Source organism: Micropterus salmoides, unplaced genomic scaffold, assembly GCF_014851395.1.
Source record: "Micropterus salmoides isolate LMB-PRFRI ecotype aquatic unplaced genomic scaffold, ASM1485139v1 Ms_hic_scaffold_1, whole genome shotgun sequence".
NCBI lineage: Eukaryota > Metazoa > Chordata > Actinopteri > Centrarchiformes > Centrarchidae > Micropterus > Micropterus salmoides.
The window spans coordinates 23,219,844-23,237,538 of record NW_024040040.1 but is presented as its reverse complement, the minus strand read 5'-3'; the positions used below and the strand labels follow the sequence as shown (position 1 = coordinate 23,237,538).

General features: G+C 41.3%; 1 protein-coding gene and 1 long non-coding RNA gene across 2 annotated transcripts; one reads left to right on the top strand and one right to left on the bottom strand.

The window, feature by feature from the left end:
- The first annotated feature begins 3,881 nt into the window (after positions 1 to 3,881).
- LOC119905545 lies at positions 3,882 to 10,919 on the top strand. Its single transcript, XR_005444836.1, has 3 exons — positions 3,882 to 4,085; positions 10,444 to 10,481; positions 10,838 to 10,919. It is a non-coding gene; the product is annotated as an uncharacterized LOC119905545 (long non-coding RNA).
- LOC119905538 (pheromone-processing carboxypeptidase KEX1-like) lies at positions 9,580 to 17,151 on the bottom strand. The gene is made up of 7 exons (XM_038722687.1): positions 17,113 to 17,151; positions 15,957 to 15,994; positions 15,811 to 15,850; positions 13,423 to 13,491; positions 13,261 to 13,329; positions 10,899 to 10,985; positions 9,580 to 9,902 (listed from the first exon to the last, which is right to left on the bottom strand). Exons 2-7 carry the CDS (start codon positions 15,983 to 15,985, stop codon positions 9,678 to 9,680), a joined length of 519 nt encoding a protein of 172 aa, XP_038578615.1. The 5' UTR covers positions 15,986 to 15,994; positions 17,113 to 17,151; the 3' UTR covers positions 9,580 to 9,677.
- Positions 17,152 to 17,695: the final 544 nt, after the last annotated feature.

Here is a 17,695-nt window from a genome sequence, read left to right as displayed (position 1 = left end):
TGATCCCGCATCACTGTCCATCGTCGAAGACAGGGACATGACGCTAAGGGGAGGGGACTGGGAACTTGCACTAGATGTGACCGGTGGCATGCCGATGGGTGCTGTAGGAGCAGGCGGTGTGACCTGGGGGACAGCGGGTGAGGCCGGAGGTCTGATGGCTGATGGTGCGGGGGACAGGGCTGGACCTACATGAATTGCTGGGGGGGCAGCAGGTGAGACTGCAGATCTGATGGTTGATGGTGAAGTAGTGGGTGTGGCCATTGGTGGTGTGGATGATGAAGAAGCAGGTAGAGACTCAGGTCCATCAGGTGGAGATGTTTCTGGCAGGGTACGAGTTCTTTCAGGTCCTGGGATCTTGACGGACAAAACAAAAAGCCTGTTTAGTAACTATCATCAGTGTGCTAACATTAAAAGGAGTGCTGGCGAGAAAATACAACAACAACTCACCTGTGGCAGTGTAATATTGGTCTGGGGAATAATATACACCCTGCTTCTGCCAACTGCTGTCCTCACCTCCTCCAGTGTATTTGCCTGAATTTTACTCAGAACCCTGGACTTGTCAGCTCTGGCGAGATGAAATCCAATTACATTCAGGCTAACTGTGGGAAAGCTTTGGCAAATGTAATTATTAAACTCTGGGAGAGTCCAGGAAAGTTGTGCATAACATCTTTGTGAGCCTTCCCCTGGCAAATCATGACTCGGGATCCCTGTCAAATTCAAAAAAAAAATAGTTGTCAATATTGACTCAATCATTTACTTCTTTTCACTAGTTAATGACCTCGATTCAAAGCATAAACATTGCTGTATTTGTTATGATTTGAGCACATGATGTCAATATGCGTGACATAATGTATATACAAGGACTAGCTCTTCATAAGCATTGGATTTTTAGGGTGTTTGCTTCACCAAATCAGTCAGGGCAAGTCCTGCTGAATATGCAAAAAGTCCTGCTGAAAGTGTAAAATAAACAGTATTACAATGAAATCACAAATCTTTAGTTTTGCTGCAAAAGTGCAGCACACTGATTGTCATATCCAGCACTTGCAAATCCACAATAATGTAAATAGGTGTGCATTTTCTGTGTAAATAAAGACACAAATACAATTCAAGTGCATGTTGGCATTCAGAACCTATGCATATTGTACATTACCTAAGCCCACTCTGGTTAGTTTTCTGCATTCATTATGAGGCGGAAGGACAATTTGGTCAGCATTTGGCAGCAGGAAGAGCTTCACTTTCCAAACTCCACTTGGCCTATTTAAAGGTGCTTGTGCTTCTGTACAAAAACAGAAAGTATTACACATTATCGTTAGTTATACAACTGTGGTAGAACATGTAGTCGCTGTAATCAAAGTGAAAAGTGAATTTTGCATAATAACATGTTGTTTAAATTCCTCTAATGGAAATAGCCTCGTCCCGTCTGCTCTCCCTCCCTAAACTAACCCGGATTCTGCTGTGGACCTGCTCTCAGGTCAGACTCCCTCCCTCTGGACTCTCAGCTCCGGGTCCTCCTGTTCTGACCAGCAGCCACTGACCCGGTTCGGCACGCAGGAATTATTTCACTCTGCCTCAATATCCGATCCCTCTCTTAGTCATGGGTCTGCTAACCTATTATTAGGTAATAATAACCTGCTGTTTTAATCTGCCTATGCTATGAGAAGAAAAGCAAAGGAGCTCTCTGGTTCTCTGTCTCTCACTCGCAGCCAGACTTTGTCAACGAAACGTCAACAATCCGCTGTTTATTCTAACTTAACGAAGCTCACGTTCTTACAGTCACTAGATCAATACACTTAACCTCTCACATTTTGTTGCTAACTTAACTTACTTTCTGTAACTGCCAGCCGCCGACCAGCTGATGGAACAGTAACGTTAGCTTATGCTTAATAAATATAGCTACCGTTCCAACATTAAGTGGAAAATGTCACACATTAAGAACTTGGAAGCCACTTGTGAGTTAGCGGTGACAGTAAAAAGGACAATGCAGACATTGACTTTAAACTTGTAACGTTAATGCTAACTACCTGCCATCGGACCCGCTCTTCTTCGCCTCCTAAATGTGCTCCTTGTGGCTCTCAGCAGGTTGTCTTCGTCCCTCTGCGACGCCAGTTCCCGTCTGGCAACATCAAGCGCATTCCAAACGCGATGAACAACATTATTAAAACCGCTTTCTTGTGATGTCTCGCTCATGATCCCAGCGTCTCTGGACGTTACGCAGATGTCTGCTGCCACCTACTGGTTAGATTTGACCATGTGAAAAGCGCGCAGAAGCCTCTTCGGCTGCAGGATCAGAGACGATGTGCAAAAACAACATTTCTTGCAGCTTGATTGTGGAGAATGAAATTAAAGTTTGACTTTATTTAAGCTTTTGACAATGTGTCGTGCCATTTGATGATGTTGTCAACAGCAGACATACATAAATATTTACATCAATGTGTCAAAGCATTTGCAATTTCTCCAAAATAACGGGAAATTGCTTTAATGATGTGCACAAATGACGAGATGATGATGGCGATGTGGAGGCTGAACAAGTTGTTTTCGACAATTTCAATTCAGATCTGAGAAACGTACAAAACCAACTGAGAAAATCTGTAAACTCAACTTACAATTCAGAGCTGGTCCTTTAAGACTCTCCAGCACGCAGTTTGAATATTGGCCAATAAAATCCTTCTTCCGCCTGCTTCATTTGCATGCGGTCTACTAGTACTACTAGTAGGCGCAAAAACGTCTACTAGTAATACTAGTAGACACATTTTGACCTTACTAGTACTACTAGTAGGCGCTAAAATGTCTACTAGTAGTACTAGTAGACATTTTGGCGCTTACTAGTAGTACTAGTAAGGCAAAAATGTGCTTACTAGTAGTACTAGTGGCCATTTTTGCGCTTACTAGTAGTACTAGTGACCATTTTAGCGCTTACTAGTAGTACTAGTAGGCCATTTTGGCTTACTAGTAAGGCAAAATGGCTTACTAGTAAAAGCCAAAAACCGCGCACTAGTAGGATATCGAATAAATGCTCAAACGGCTTTCCATAAAAGCCATTTTGGCGCCTACTAGTACTACTAGTAACGTCAAAATGTGTCTACTAGTACTACTAGTGGCCATTTTTGCGCTTACTAGTACTACTAGTAGACATTTTAGCGCCTACTAGTACTACTAGTAAGGTCAAAATGTGTCTACTAGTAGTACTAGTAGACGTTTTGGCTCTTACTAGTACTACTAGTAGACATTTTTGCGCCTACTAGTAGTACTAGTAAGGTCAAAAAACGTCTACTAGTAGTACTAGTAAAGATTTTTACACTATATTTAAAGGCAAAATGAATGAAAATGTGCTTACTAGTATTACTAGTAGACATTTTAGGTCTTACTAGTACTACTAGTAAGCGCCAAAATGTCTACTAGTAGCACTAGTAAGGCAAAAATTTGCTTACTAGTAGTACTAGTGGACATTTTTGCGCTTACTAGTACTACTAGTAGACATTTTAGCGCCTACTAGTACTACTAGTAAGGTCGAAATGTGCTTACTAGTAGTACTAGTGGCCATTTTTGCGCCTACTAGTAGTACTAGTGACCATTTTAGCGCTTACTAGTAGTACTAGTTGGCCATTTTGGCTTACTAGTAAGGCAAAATGGCTTACTAGTAAGAGCCAAAAACCGCGCACTAGTAGGATATCGAATAAATGCTCAAACGGCTTTCCATATCTGTCTGTCTCTCTCCCGCAGGTGTGTACGCGTGCCTGTTGAGTGATGCTGGGTGGAGCTCACAGCTGGGGTCGATCAAGGCCAATTAGTGGGATATGTAAGACGAGCCAGTTGGGTGTTCGTGGTGGTGGTCGCCTCACTCGTCATCGGCTCATTCAAGCCCTCATCTGTCGGTGGTTATTCACATTAGTCTGGGTAACGTACGGTGCGACTTACTGTGTGGTTTACGGTGTGTTTTACTGTGTGGCTTGAAGGACGTGACTGGCGGTGTGCCACTTGCAACTTCTCCGCTCTCAGTAGGGCCAGAGGCTCCGTGGAGGCAGCTGTCGGCTCGGCGTCCCCGGGTAGTGGAAGTGGTAGTGGGCGGGTTGCCCGTTAATTGGAAGGTCTGTGGTTCAATCCTGGCTCAGACATAGTGTAAAAACTTTGAGTGGTCGAAAAGATTAGAAAAGCGTTATACAAATACGGAGCATTTACATAGCAGAGCTCATTAGAACAGTTCTCCTGCATGTCTCTGGGATCAGATGGTCATGTTACTGTTCCACTAGTCATGGTGCCTGGTCTGAATGTGTTGGTATTTGTCTTTAATGATGTGTTTATGACATAACCAAAGTTGTGTGAGTGGCTGTTCAAATTGTGTGTTAACACAACACAGAGTGGAGACTCATCTGCTTAGTCTTCACACACAGCCCAGTGTTTCTATGACATGGGCTTATTACTGTGTATGATTATTCACAAATCACTGAAATATGTATTATACATTACATAGTTAGGTCAAAATATGTTTTAATTTATATTGATACATCAGCTTCCAGACCAACAGCAAAAATTGTCTGGTTTAGTAATAATAGTGGTAATAACTTAATACCCTGCTTCATCATACTGCTAAGTAACCCTCAGAGCTCATGATACTTTTCCCCATAGAAACATCAACACACAGTAAGCTAGATGTAAGCAAATTAACTTTGCTCCAAAGGTGGTCTTTTAAAAGTGATATTCATGGTGAATGTGGTGGTAAATGGATGTGTGTTTACAACAAATGCATAGTAGGCTGTGTGAACCAATAAGTTCCCTGACTTTTGACTTGTATGTACTAAATCCAGCAAAAGCAACCGGAAGGTAAAAGACAAACTTGACATTGAATGAAAAACTTGGGTCATTAAAGTGTACAAATGTAGCTTATTTACAAATGAAAAGGGTTGTTGTTTCCAGTCAACGAATTATGATGCTGAAAAATAATATCAGCAGGTATTCACAGCAGTATCTAAAGGTGTCACGGGTTGTGGTGGTGAGGCAGAGCAGGTTAGAGGACCCAAATGCAGGACACGTAGACTGGCAGTTACAGTTCAGTGATAATTTAATATAAACACAAGGTGAGCACACTTACAAGAGCGGCTGAGTTCAGGTAATCCAAGATAACACAGTACGCAGGTGACAGACATGAGACTAACGAGGCAGGCAGAGAGATACCAGGGAAGACAGCGAGAGGCAGGCAGGCAGAGACAGCAAAGGGGAACAAAGAGGCAGGCAGACAGAGTGATAACTGGGGGAAACAGACGGAACACTTGACAGGCAGACATGGGGCCAAGTAACCCACACAGACAGAACACAGACCAGAATAAAACACTAAGACACAAAACTAGGAGCTAAGACACGGCTGAGATGCAGGAGCTAAGATACAGGGAACAATCAAACACATGACAGACCGGTACAAAGAGAGCTGAACAGAACCAGTTAATGAACAAGGGAATACACAAAGCTAAATAGAGAACACAAGACCAGGAGTAAACACTAAAGACATGAACTAAAGTACAGGACTATGAACAAAGACATGGAACCAAAATCAAAACACCGAGAAGGCATGGCCAAAATAATATAACACAGACAAGCTCAGGACAGGATTGTGACAAAAGGTGACTTTACCCTTTGGGACACTTTTATAAGCTGACAACTGTGTTAAACAATCACGTTCACAATTTATTTATAGAAAAATGTCATGATGTTTATCATGCAAATCCCCTTTGCTGAAAATCTATTGAGCTTTCCTGACAAACTCCATCATCCCCACAGCTGAAGGACTGCTATGATATCTGTACAAAGACTGGATATGTCAGTGTAAATTACAGCTATGCAGTCATTAAAAAGACGTAAATAAAAATATATTTGGGGGATTGTCACAGTAAATAATGTGATTCTGGTCTGTTATTTCCTCATTGCAGTGAGTGGAGGAGAGTGCACTAATTAAACTTAATCGCTTTATGCTGGGTACACACCAAAAGATAATCGGGCTGATTTTGGGCCGATTTTTCCCCCCTTCCAACAATCCTAGCTATGTCCTGATTATCTTGATGGTTCTACAGATTATATTATCAGATTCTCCCTTGGTGTGAGGTGTGTTAAGAGTGTCCGAACCTGATCGGAAGAACGTCGGAAGCGCCCCGATCAGAAATCCTGATGTGTGGGGGGATCCCCGAGGACAAACGGGCACACGTTCTGGAGATTATCACGTGAAACGAAACAATATCCAATCAGAAAGCGAGATGATTGAAGACGGAAGCATAAGAAACACAGTCATGGCGCAGCACAAGGTGAAATTAATGTGGACAGCAGAGATGGAGGATCAGCTTGTAGATTTGTGGCAACAGCACAAATGTTTGTTCAACGTCGCAATGTGTGTTTATGTGTGGTGTGCTGTCACATCATGGCATCAATAGGAGCAAAACGGTTAAATCTAGGAATTTTTTCTCCTCATGTTTGTGGTCTATCACATTTTTAAAATCTTATAAGATGTAAAAAATCCTTTGGTGTGTACCCAGCATTAGTTTGAGAGTCATTAGATGATTTCCCTTACAGAAAAACCACATGATTTGCCCATGTTTTCCACATGTGATCACATATGTGGTCATTTTCACATGTGGTAACATGTGGAAAATGTTTCCACATGTTGTAATATATGATAACATGTGAAGCACATGTAGAAAACATGGTACCACAGGATATACCATGTCAAACACATGTGGAAAATGGTTCCACACGTAATATGGAATACCATGTGGAGCACATGTGGAAAACATGTTACCACAACATGTAACAAATACTGGCACATTTTCAAAGTTTCAGGATTACAATTTCAACAAGTGAACTAATTTGAGGGTATGACAATCTTTGATAAATGATAAATACATATGGAATCTGTTTAAAGGCAATACATACGCACACTGCAAAGGTGGGTATAGGCTTTTTCCATTAACTTTTTATTGATTGGGTATAGGTTTTTAAAAGTCTCTTATTTTGAGAGAATGTGCTAGTGAAGCCGGACTAGCAAAGTATGAAGAAATGACACCAGATGCAGAGTCTTTAAAGCAATGCAGTGTGTATTGAAAAATAATTACTCACAGGATTGCAACGTTACATATTATGGTACAAACTAATATTAGCTCAAGAAACAATCCTCTATTACACAATTCCATAACAAGTTCAGTAGACTCTCATAATGGCATATGTGCCATTACAGTGATCAAATAGCATAATAAAACAATTAAAAGTAAACATTGATCAATATGTGGGAATAAAGATGATGAAAATGGGCACCAGGAGGAGCCACCCATATATAGGAAACATGTTAAATCAAATTCTTCATTTAAACAAGATGGGTACATGGTCCTGAAGCAGTGGATCTGAAAATAATAATTACCAAATTGCATGGCTCAACTTGGACATCACTCAACAACATGTGCACAAAGGTTCATAAAAGCTTGCCTTTAATAAAAATTAAAAATAATTTAAAATAGCATTACAATATCCATTGAAATTCATGTTGGTTGGATTCTGCATTTTCCAAAGAAGCTAGGAAGACAAGAATTTTCAGTCTATGGCACACGCTTCAGAAACACAATGAAATTTCACAACACCACACTGTTTGACTCACTAATAATGAATGTGTTACATATGTCTTGTGTCATGTAGGGCATGGTAACCTGCTCTGTAATCTGAGTAACCTCTCAGACTTTAATCTCGCTCTAAATTGTTTGGCATTAAGGAAATTAAACAACCATTATCTTTTCTATATACTACACATTTTTTGGACAGTTGGCAGACGTCTAGAGCAATCAAATCACTAAATTCAAATGGTATTGACATCACATGCTTAATCTGGCACCTAGATTCACCATAGTAGCCTTAAAGAAACAATCTAGGTTTTGTCACACACTTTCTGGCTAGACATAATGCATGTTCACAGCCAGCGTGACTCCTAACATTGGCAAAAGACACTATCTGGCAAACACTGCCATCAGATATCCTAACCAGAGTGTTATCCCTCTTAAGTTTTCTTCTGTATTTAATGCTTAGAAATATTTGTGAGTTAACTACTGCTTTGCGGTAAAACATAGCTTGATCTTTGACAGGGTATCCAATTTGTTGTTCAGTAGCCTCCCTTTCATATAGATTGAGAGCTCTGAAGTAACCCCTTCCAAAAAGCACAGTGCCGTTCACTCTTCTTGCATTTTTAGTTGTATTATAGCCATCTAGCATTGTGTAAAACAGCTGCCTTACTTTAGGTGGAACATCTATCATCACCATATTGCCAGTTCTCTCTACTTGTTTTAGTAAGAGAAAAGATGTTACTATCTGTAAGGGTACAGATTGAGTGCCATTGTATAGTTTCAACAGAAAGCCATTACACCCTTCGAAACTGTTTGCGCTGTAACACCATAAGGGCCCCCAGTTTCTGACACTGTCACAAAGATGAAGTAGAATATGAACATTGCATGTCATGTGGGATCTACCATACAAGGTCTCAAAATCACACACAAACTCATTCAGGTGTTGAGATGCAAAGAAAAGCTCCAGCTGTGTAATTGATGTTGTTTACAAGACATACACTGCTTGGCACAAAAGGAGGAAGTGCCTAAGAAATCTACCTGGAAGAATGGATTTCAAAAAATTGGAGCATAAAATAAGAGAAAAGCGCGCCATTCTGAGGCTTTCCAGTAGGCTCTGGTTAAGATAGATATAGGCAATCTATCTCATTGATTCTGGTTCCTATATACCAAAGCTCTCTATGGTAAGAACTATCAAACCACAAGGTAGACAGTTGTCTCATCACCCCTAAATCAATGCAATGCATGGAGTCAATAATAAATCCAGTGACAACATCAAAAAAAGGCAGTGACATCAAAGGTGTGGGCCCCTTCACCTCAAAGTTTTGACCAACCACTCCATTTTGTCCCCATTCAATCATATCTGTGTGGCAGTGTTCTGCTACTTCTTCCTGATAAGGGTATACTTGAGCATATCTCTTACCTTTCTCGACTCTATCCCCTGGATGTAGACACCAGTTGCAGCCAAATTTGCCATTGAATTGCTTGACATTTTGTAATGCAGCCCGTGCTACACTATCACATGAACAAATTATAGCATATACATAAGATTTAATAATCTTACCCTTTAAACACCACTCAAAACCTGCTGAACCAAGAGTTTTCATTTCACTGATAAATTTTTAAAAAAACATGGAAATGGATGTTTGTTTTTTACACCAAACCAAAGTCCTGCTAAAAACATGTTCTTTTTCCTTATATTAGGTGGGAGCTCATTTATGTAACATAGCAAGGGCCAAATAGAAAAAGAGGAGGATTTGAAGATAGGTACACCATCAGAGTTAAAGTGAAGCTAAAAGAGTAATCTTTCTTTAAATTGGAGTATTTGCATATCTGTTCATACAGTTTGCCATCCATAATGTCTGAAATTGCGTCCGGGTTTGTTGGCCTAGTCTTTCTGTAGTTCAACGACTCTCCAAGATTTAAAGTCTCTAGGACATGTTTTAGTTAAGCCAATAACTATAAGAGTTTTAGCCAATAAGAGGCAAGGTAAAAAAAAAAAGTTTCCATTTTTTTATTAGTTCATTTTTGTCAAACACCTGATGGCAGGTCTTACATTTATTATTATCCAAAAGACAAAAGCAGTTGGGGCAATATCTATGAAAAACATATTTCCCAGTTTTGAATAGTTTTTTGAAGAGATTTTGTGGCTGGCAAGTGGCAATCTGGTGGTAGAACAAGAATTAAAATCTGAAGAAGTTTTTGCAGACCATCTTGTGTCAATCCCACGGTTCCAGCAAAGGCCATCAGAAGTAGAATGGTTTGCCCAAGAGTAACAGATGCTCCTCTGTATAGTGGGGACCTCATCATGTCATCATTAACCTGTAAAAAAATAACAGAATCTATATTAGTTATAACTTATGTGTGGTTGAAAAGTGGAAGATGTGATTGAACCATTTGGCCTTGTGGCAGCAGAGGCAGGCGCAGCACCATCCCCACTCTCTGTCAGAGGCTATATCAAAGTCCTTATAGGCAAGTCCCGCTCGGCAGCCATCTTGATAACGCTTCCGTGCAGTTATTTCGGACTAACAAGATCAGGCCTTTCTCTAAATAAATAGGTAGAAAGCTAGAACTGCACTTTCACCGGTCATGGGGACATAAAAACTGTATGTATAGAAGTAAAATCTGATAAGAAAATGCTGAAAAAGTCTTTGCCCCAAAGTAAGGTTTAAAAAGTGTTTTTCCCCCACAGGTTATACTTTTTCCACACATGCTTGGTAGTAGTGACGCATGCGTGGTAGTACACCCTTACGTTAGTGGAACCCTATAGAGATGTATTGAGTAGTGGCGTGTCTTCTCTTAAAACATCTCTGGCTATTTGAAATGTTGTGATATCATAAATTAATCTTCTTTATATTGGCAGAAGAATCCAGGCTCTGTATTCCAGCTGTGAAGTGTCAGGTAATTGCCGTAAAATATTATTATTTATAAGAAATTGCAAAATTAATGGAGCATGACCTCAAGTGTTTAATTAACATTTAATTACATTAATGACCAACTCTTGGCCAAAATATTTTTTATCAACATGTTTTCTTTAACATAGCATGGCAGTTTATGTATGCATTATCAGAAAAAAGGCATTTATTCCCAATTAAAATTGGCACTGAGAATCCCATTCCCAGTTAACTATGGTACAATGACAAAATGTTTGATTGCTCTATTTAAATTGCTAGCTAACTAAATTTGACATCTACTACAAAGACAATCCAACTGCATATAGTGTGAACCACAACAGCTTTTGTCCATATATTTTACAGGAATAGTGATCGAACTAATCATCGAAGTAATCAGACGGATGAACATCAAAAATTACCCTACCATGTGTTCAGAATCAGAAGTTGGCCCATTATCATCTTCATCATCACCACCATCATCATCATCATCTGTATGGCCGTCGAGGGGGTGCTACAGAGAAAAGAGAAACTAATAGCTATTATTAGTTAACAGAAATGCTAAATTAAAGTTGTTGTGTTAACAGTTTATATCCTTCTTAGCACCATGGTTTCTGCAGGTTTCACCTAGTCAAATATAAGACTTTTAAAGACCTTTTTAAAACCACTTACAGTGAAATTTAAGACCTATATCTCGACATAAAAAAAATAAATGTACAAAGGAAATGCAGTCACAAAATTCCTTGCAGAGTAATAAATGTATTCAAATTAGGGTTGGGTGATGTCTACAAGAATGGCATTGGATGATGTCAACAATGAAACACCGGGATGGACGATGACATTGATAAGCTACGTAATTAACAAGCTTGCAGTGAAAAAGCCAGCTTGTTCAAATGCTGCCGTGAAAAAGGATCACAAGTGGAAATATCCAGAAAAATGACATGTTCTGTGAGTGAGTGCAGGAAGAAGAGAATTCGAGGCAGGTGTGTTCCAATAAAGAAATATGCAATTCCACATAATTTTGGAACACTGTTATTACCACATCAGTGAATAAGTAGGAAAATCTAGAGCAGATTTTGAATGAACTCCATCCCAAAGCTGAACTTGCTACTGGGTTTGAATTATAACCATTAGATCTGGAAGAATTCATGTGGTTAGTTTTGATGCTCTCCACAATGATTTTAAATTTATGGCACAGCACCGAGCAGTTTTAAGCCTCACCACCTTAATGGCAGGAAAACCTGTTAATATGACCTCAGAAATATTACAGACTGTTCATATTTGCCTTTTGTGTCTTAATTTGCTACTTTATACATTTGTCTAAATTAACCTAAAAAACAGGCAACATGAGAACCATCTCCCTTCTGTATAATTACAAGCATTTCATTTGTACATCAAAATCCAAAAGAATAATCTCCTCATTACCTTAAAAGGACTAGTTTGCATCCCTAATATGCTTTAATGTTACTAACCTGAGCTCCTCTGTGGTCAACACTGTCCTTTCTTTATAATTTAACTATGAATAGGGTGCGAACTACACGGGAGCCAGGGGGAGCTTAGCTCCTCTTAATAAGACATCAGCTCCCCTAAAAGCATGATTTGTAATATTTTAGGGGGATCTCTAAAATATTGACAGCATACTATATTGACAATAATCTCTATATCTCTGTCATCAAGGATGCGGAGCGTCAGACTTCATCCAGCCAGAGGGAACGATCACTGACCGTCCGCAGCGGGCCAGTCGCTCCGCGATATCATGTCCCTGGCCATGTACGCTCCACCGCCCCAATCCCTCTCCAGTATGGGTTGTGTGTGTCGCTAGTACGATGAACGGTTCCCTCTGGCTGGATGAATATTAGCCTACACATGATCCATGCACTACTGCAGCCGGGGGCTCTCCGCAGCGTCATGCAACTTTCTAAATTCTTTCCTCTCACGGAGAAAAGAAAGGTCAGCCGTAGCTGTTGATAATAATAGGCTAACAATAATAATTATTATTATTATAAGAAAAACATACCAGATACTTTTCACAGTCAGCCCCAGGCCTACATGCTTGCAGCTATTAATAATTCAGCAGTCTCTCATCGCCTCATGCGTTCAGTGTTACTGTAGCTTTACTGAAAATCATTAAAGCTGATGATACACAGAGCAACTTTTAGAGCAAACATAGAGGGACTTGCCACAAGCGAGATTGCCCAGCAACATTGCTGAAGTTCCCCCGTGTATCATCAGCTCAATGATCCTGTGAAATTTCATTAAACAGCGACAGTAGGCTTCAAATATGTTGCTAGCAACTGGTCTGAACCAAGCTCTGTTTTTTCTTACCCACAGCTGAAGAATAAATCTGTTTTATATCTGTGGTACAATTCGAAAGAGACTCGCGCAAATAACATCAGCATGTTGGTCTTTGTAGTCATAATACAGCGAATTATATTTGGACTAGCGAAAGAAAGAACTACAACACCACAGGAGGTAAAAACATTCTTGAGTGCTGCGGGAGCATTTCAGTTAGCACTAGAGGTAGCGCTACATGGACGTTGGAAAATTAAGACCTGTTTATAATTATTTAAGACCTAGAACACAAACAACGTCTTTCTAAGGCCTTAAATTTTGATGTCGAAATTTAAGATTTTTTAAAGATTTTTAATACCCGGCGGCAACCCTGTAGCACAAATACTACTCATGTTTTCTACCCTTGGTTCAGAGAGGTCCCCGTGAACATGTTTGATTACTCAGCAATTAAATTGGTATACAGGGCTTTTGATGTCCAACGCACCATGCAAACTCACCTCAAAGTCAGAGTCCAAGCTTGCGTCCGTGCCATCACTGTATCTGTCCGTGTGGTCATCAAGGGACTGCTGTATAAGAGGACAGACAATGGTTAGATAATAGTTCACAGTCGAGCATAATCTTTATAATTACAATAGACATGAAATAGACAGTGAACCTACTCTTTCAGGTTCATTGTTTGACTTCCCCTCTTCTCCATCACTGTCCACTACAGCGTGTCCACTGGGTTGCTGGGAAAAAAACAACAAAACATTTTAAATCAGGATTTGGCTTCATAAGCACACCTCAGGTCTCATGTTAGAAGATAAAGAGATGTTTAGGGGGACCTCGTTGAGCCACAGAAGAAGACAGGAGGTGTTGACTATTACATTTACATTTACTCATTTGGCTTTTATCCAAAGCGACTTACATTTGAGGAACAACATACATCAGAGCATCAACTACAGATCTACAACTGACAATACATACTAGTAAGAGCTCACAGTACATATCACATCAATGGGGTAGATACCTAGGGAAGGAAGTAAGAGTTAACAAAAAGTGCAATCAATACAAGATCATTATAGTGGATAGAAGAAGAAGAGCACAGGAAATGCATGTTAGAGGTTAGGAGTTAGAGGTGTTATAAGAGGAAGTGTTCTCGGAAGAGATGAGTTTAAGAGCTTCTTGAAGTTAGAGAGGGACGTCCCTGCTCTGATGGCGTGTGGTAGCTCGTTCCACCATCGTGGTGTCACAGATGAGAATAGCCGGGACTGGGATTGCTTTGTGTGAAGGGATGGCAAAGCTAGGCGTTGTTCGTTGGAGGAGCGTAGCGGCCGAGAAGGAACGTAAGTTTGTATTATGGAGTTTAGGTAAATGGGTGCAGACCCAGTAGTCACTCTGTATGCAAGCATTAGTGACTTGAATTTGATTCTGGAGGCCACGGCGAGCCAGTGGAGGTCACTGAGTAATGGAGTGACATGAGTCCTTTTGGGCTGATCAAAAACCAGACGCGCTGCTGCGTTCTGAACCATTTGTAAGGGTTTCATCAAAACAAGCTGAAGCTGGGTGGCGTACAGAGTGAGGTAGGGCCTGATTTTTCCTTATGTTGTATAGAGCAAAGCGGCATGAGCGAGAGACAGCAGCAACATTGTCTGAAAAAGACAGCTGGTCATCAATTATGACACCCAAGTTTCTCACCACCTTGGTTGGAGTGATGGTTGCGGAGTCAATTTGTAGTTTGATGTTATGGTGGATAGATTGCTTGGCTGGAATGACCAAGAGTTCAGTCTTAGAGAGGTTTAGTTGAAGGTGGCAAGCCTTCATCCATGCAGATATGTCCGATAGACAGTCCGTGATCCGCGCAGAGACAGTGGGATCGCCTGGCGGGAAGGATAGGTAGAGTTGCGTGTCGTCTACATAGCAATGGTAAGAGAAGCCGTGCGAGCGAATGATTGGCCCCAGTGAGGTGGTGTAAATTGAGAAGAGAAGGGGCCCAAGCACTGAGCCTTGGGGCACCCCTGTGGAGAGGCAGTGGGAGGAGGATAATTGTCCTTGCCACAAAAAATTGTAGGAGCGCCTCGAGAGGTAGGCTGAGAACCCGTGTTAGATCAAAGGACTGAATCAGAGCCAGGAAATCTGCTGAGTTGAATTGTCTAAGTGAATGTTCATGTCACCGAGGACAAGTAGGGGACAGTCATGCTCTGGGATTGAAGACAGCAGTGTGTCTAGCTCCTCCACAAAGTTACCCATTTGTCCTGGTGGACAGTATATGACAATCACAGAGACCTTTACCGGAGCGGACACAAAGACAGCATGGTATTCGAAGGAGGCATATTGATTCGGGGGTAGCAGCTGTGTGAATTTCCAATTACTCATTCCCCTCCCAGAGGGGGGGGGAAGAGTAATTGGTGGACAGCACAGCGGGGGTAGCAGAGTTTTCTGTTATGATCCAGGTCTCAGTGAGCGCCAGTAGCCCAAGAGATAATGTGTTAGCATAAGCAGTGATGAAGTCAGCTTTGTTGACTGCCGACTGGCAGTTCCGTGACCCAACATACAAGTAAACAGATGTGGGTGCTACCTGTTTTAAAGGCTTGAGGAGTGCCTGGTTTCTGTGCCTGATGGCACGATACCTCTTGCGTGGACCGGAAACAATAGGAATAGTGTTGTAGCACATGGCCTGAGTGTATTTGTAGCTGGCAGCTTTAGGTGAGTAGGTGCGCCTCGGGAAGGGAAATGCTTCCCTTGTAGGCGGCTTTGCTCAGTGGACTGGCTGGTCTTTACCCAAGTAGGTCTTCACACAAGGAGCCGACACTAATGCTGACGCTTCAGTGGTAGGTTTCACTGAAGTAGTGTGAGTCTAATTGCACACAGGTGTTGGGCATTAAGAATGATTGCACCCAGCTAAGATCGCCCTCCGGATTAACAAGACAAAAGCTGGGTTTCAGTGGGTGGGACACACACCCAACTGTTTGATCTCGCTCAGCCGGCCTTCAGATTCTAGTGGGTTGCTCAGTAAAAGTGCAAAGAAATAGCACCTCAAGAGTAGGAAAGATAGAGTAAAGTATTACCTCTCTGCTGCAAACTCTTATTTGCCCCACGATTCTTGTCCTGTGTTTAAGAGTACAACAGGAGTACAAGTACTCTGTTAAATGCTAATAAGACAAATACTGACCACAATTTTTGAGCTGTTAAGCCTTTTAAAATGCAAACTCACCTCAAAGTCCAAATTTGAGTCCGTGCCATCACAGTCAACTTGTAAATTCAAAAAAAGCCACACACAAATACAAACACTTTTAAATACACATATTTCACTGATGTTACACACCAATGCAACTTGCTGCTAAGAGAAGTACATTTTTGTCTGGCATAGTAGGGAGAAAGTTAGCTAGATTTAAACTGGGTATGTTTAGCTATAATGGTCTACTTTCTAACACTACCATTACTTAAAAAAACTACCATTTCTTTCCAATCGATATTTTGTTGTCCTGGGTATGGGCTCTTTTTCATCCTGCAAATATCTTCTGTACATGATCTTCCTTTTCATACAAGAAGGCTCCATTTTAGGCCTAACCTTACTAACTCTATCCTTTCCTTGAGACTGCGGGCGCCAAACGGAACCTCAAAGTGATGCAGGTGGATATATCTTATCAGATTTGAAAATCTGACTGGCTCTGATTGGCTCTGATTCGCGGTCCTTTCCGTTGCTAAGTAACCAAAACATTAGACCAGGGCCATTGGCGTTAGCGTTAGAACAGAAATATATTAGCACAGATACAAGAAGCCAACCAAAATGTATGTGCTTATTAAATGGGTAAAAGAAAACCAAGTGAGTGTGGGCTTGGACAAATATGTTAAGGATAAAAAAATGTTTAAAGACCCCAAGAGGATTGGCCTGGTGGAACATGGGGTGCTTTGAGTAAAGCCACCTAAATCTAGCTGGAAAGCTTTTCCGGCTCAAATACTCAGTGTGAAAGGTAAGTGAATCAATTATGAATATTGTTGTGGGGACAGCCCAGCTGATGGTTTTACTTTTTTTTCTCACTTTATTTCACCCTTTGTTTTGCTCTGCCTGCCTCCCTGTGTTCTCCTCCTCTCTCCCTCAGCTCCTGAGCCCAGCCAACTACCTACACCTGCACCTCATCAGCCACCTCGTCAGCCTACCACACCTGCCAGTAATCAACCTCATCCCAGCCTGTATTTCAACCCCGGTTCTCCACACCATCCTCGCTTGATCGTCGTTGCTCCTTACCCGGTGCCACCTCTACGTCCAGGCTCTCATGATCCTTGTTTTTTTCTCATTTTCCCTGCATTCTGTCGCTCCAGTCACTAACCCTGTCTTTCTGTCTGTTTTCCCTCCCAGGTTCACTCACCCTCGTCGTCCGTTCAGTCGGCTGGGCTCATCCTCCGGTCCTCACCTCTCGGGCTTCCTCCACGGCGCCCTCCCGGCTCCTCCCTGCTCCTCGCCTCACCACCCGTGCCTCGCCTGCTCCTCGGTCCTCCGTGCCCGCTCCACCTCTCCTCCCTCACCTCTTCCCTAGCCCCCTCCGTGAACCCTCAATAAAACCTCCTTCCCTCTGAGTGTTGCGTTTGGGTCCTTTCTGTCCCGTCTCCTAACAGAATATTATGTAATGTTAAGTTAACAATAGCAGAATATTGATGATAAATAGCACACCTAGCTTAAGTCAATCAACTTAACCTTATATTAACGTAACTTTAATGTTAGTGATCTGTAGGGAACTTGTCAGTGTTGCATGTATTATTTTGGGTAATGTTAACAAACTTAGCTAACTTTAGCAAGATTGCCTATAAAGTTAGCTTAAAGTTAGCGCTAACGTTAAGTGCATAATTACGTTACAACACGAGTAGGACCATAGCTTGCACTATTATATTACTAAAAGCTAACATTATGTTTTACTGTTAACTTAATGTTACAGTTCAGTTAACATGTTTTCT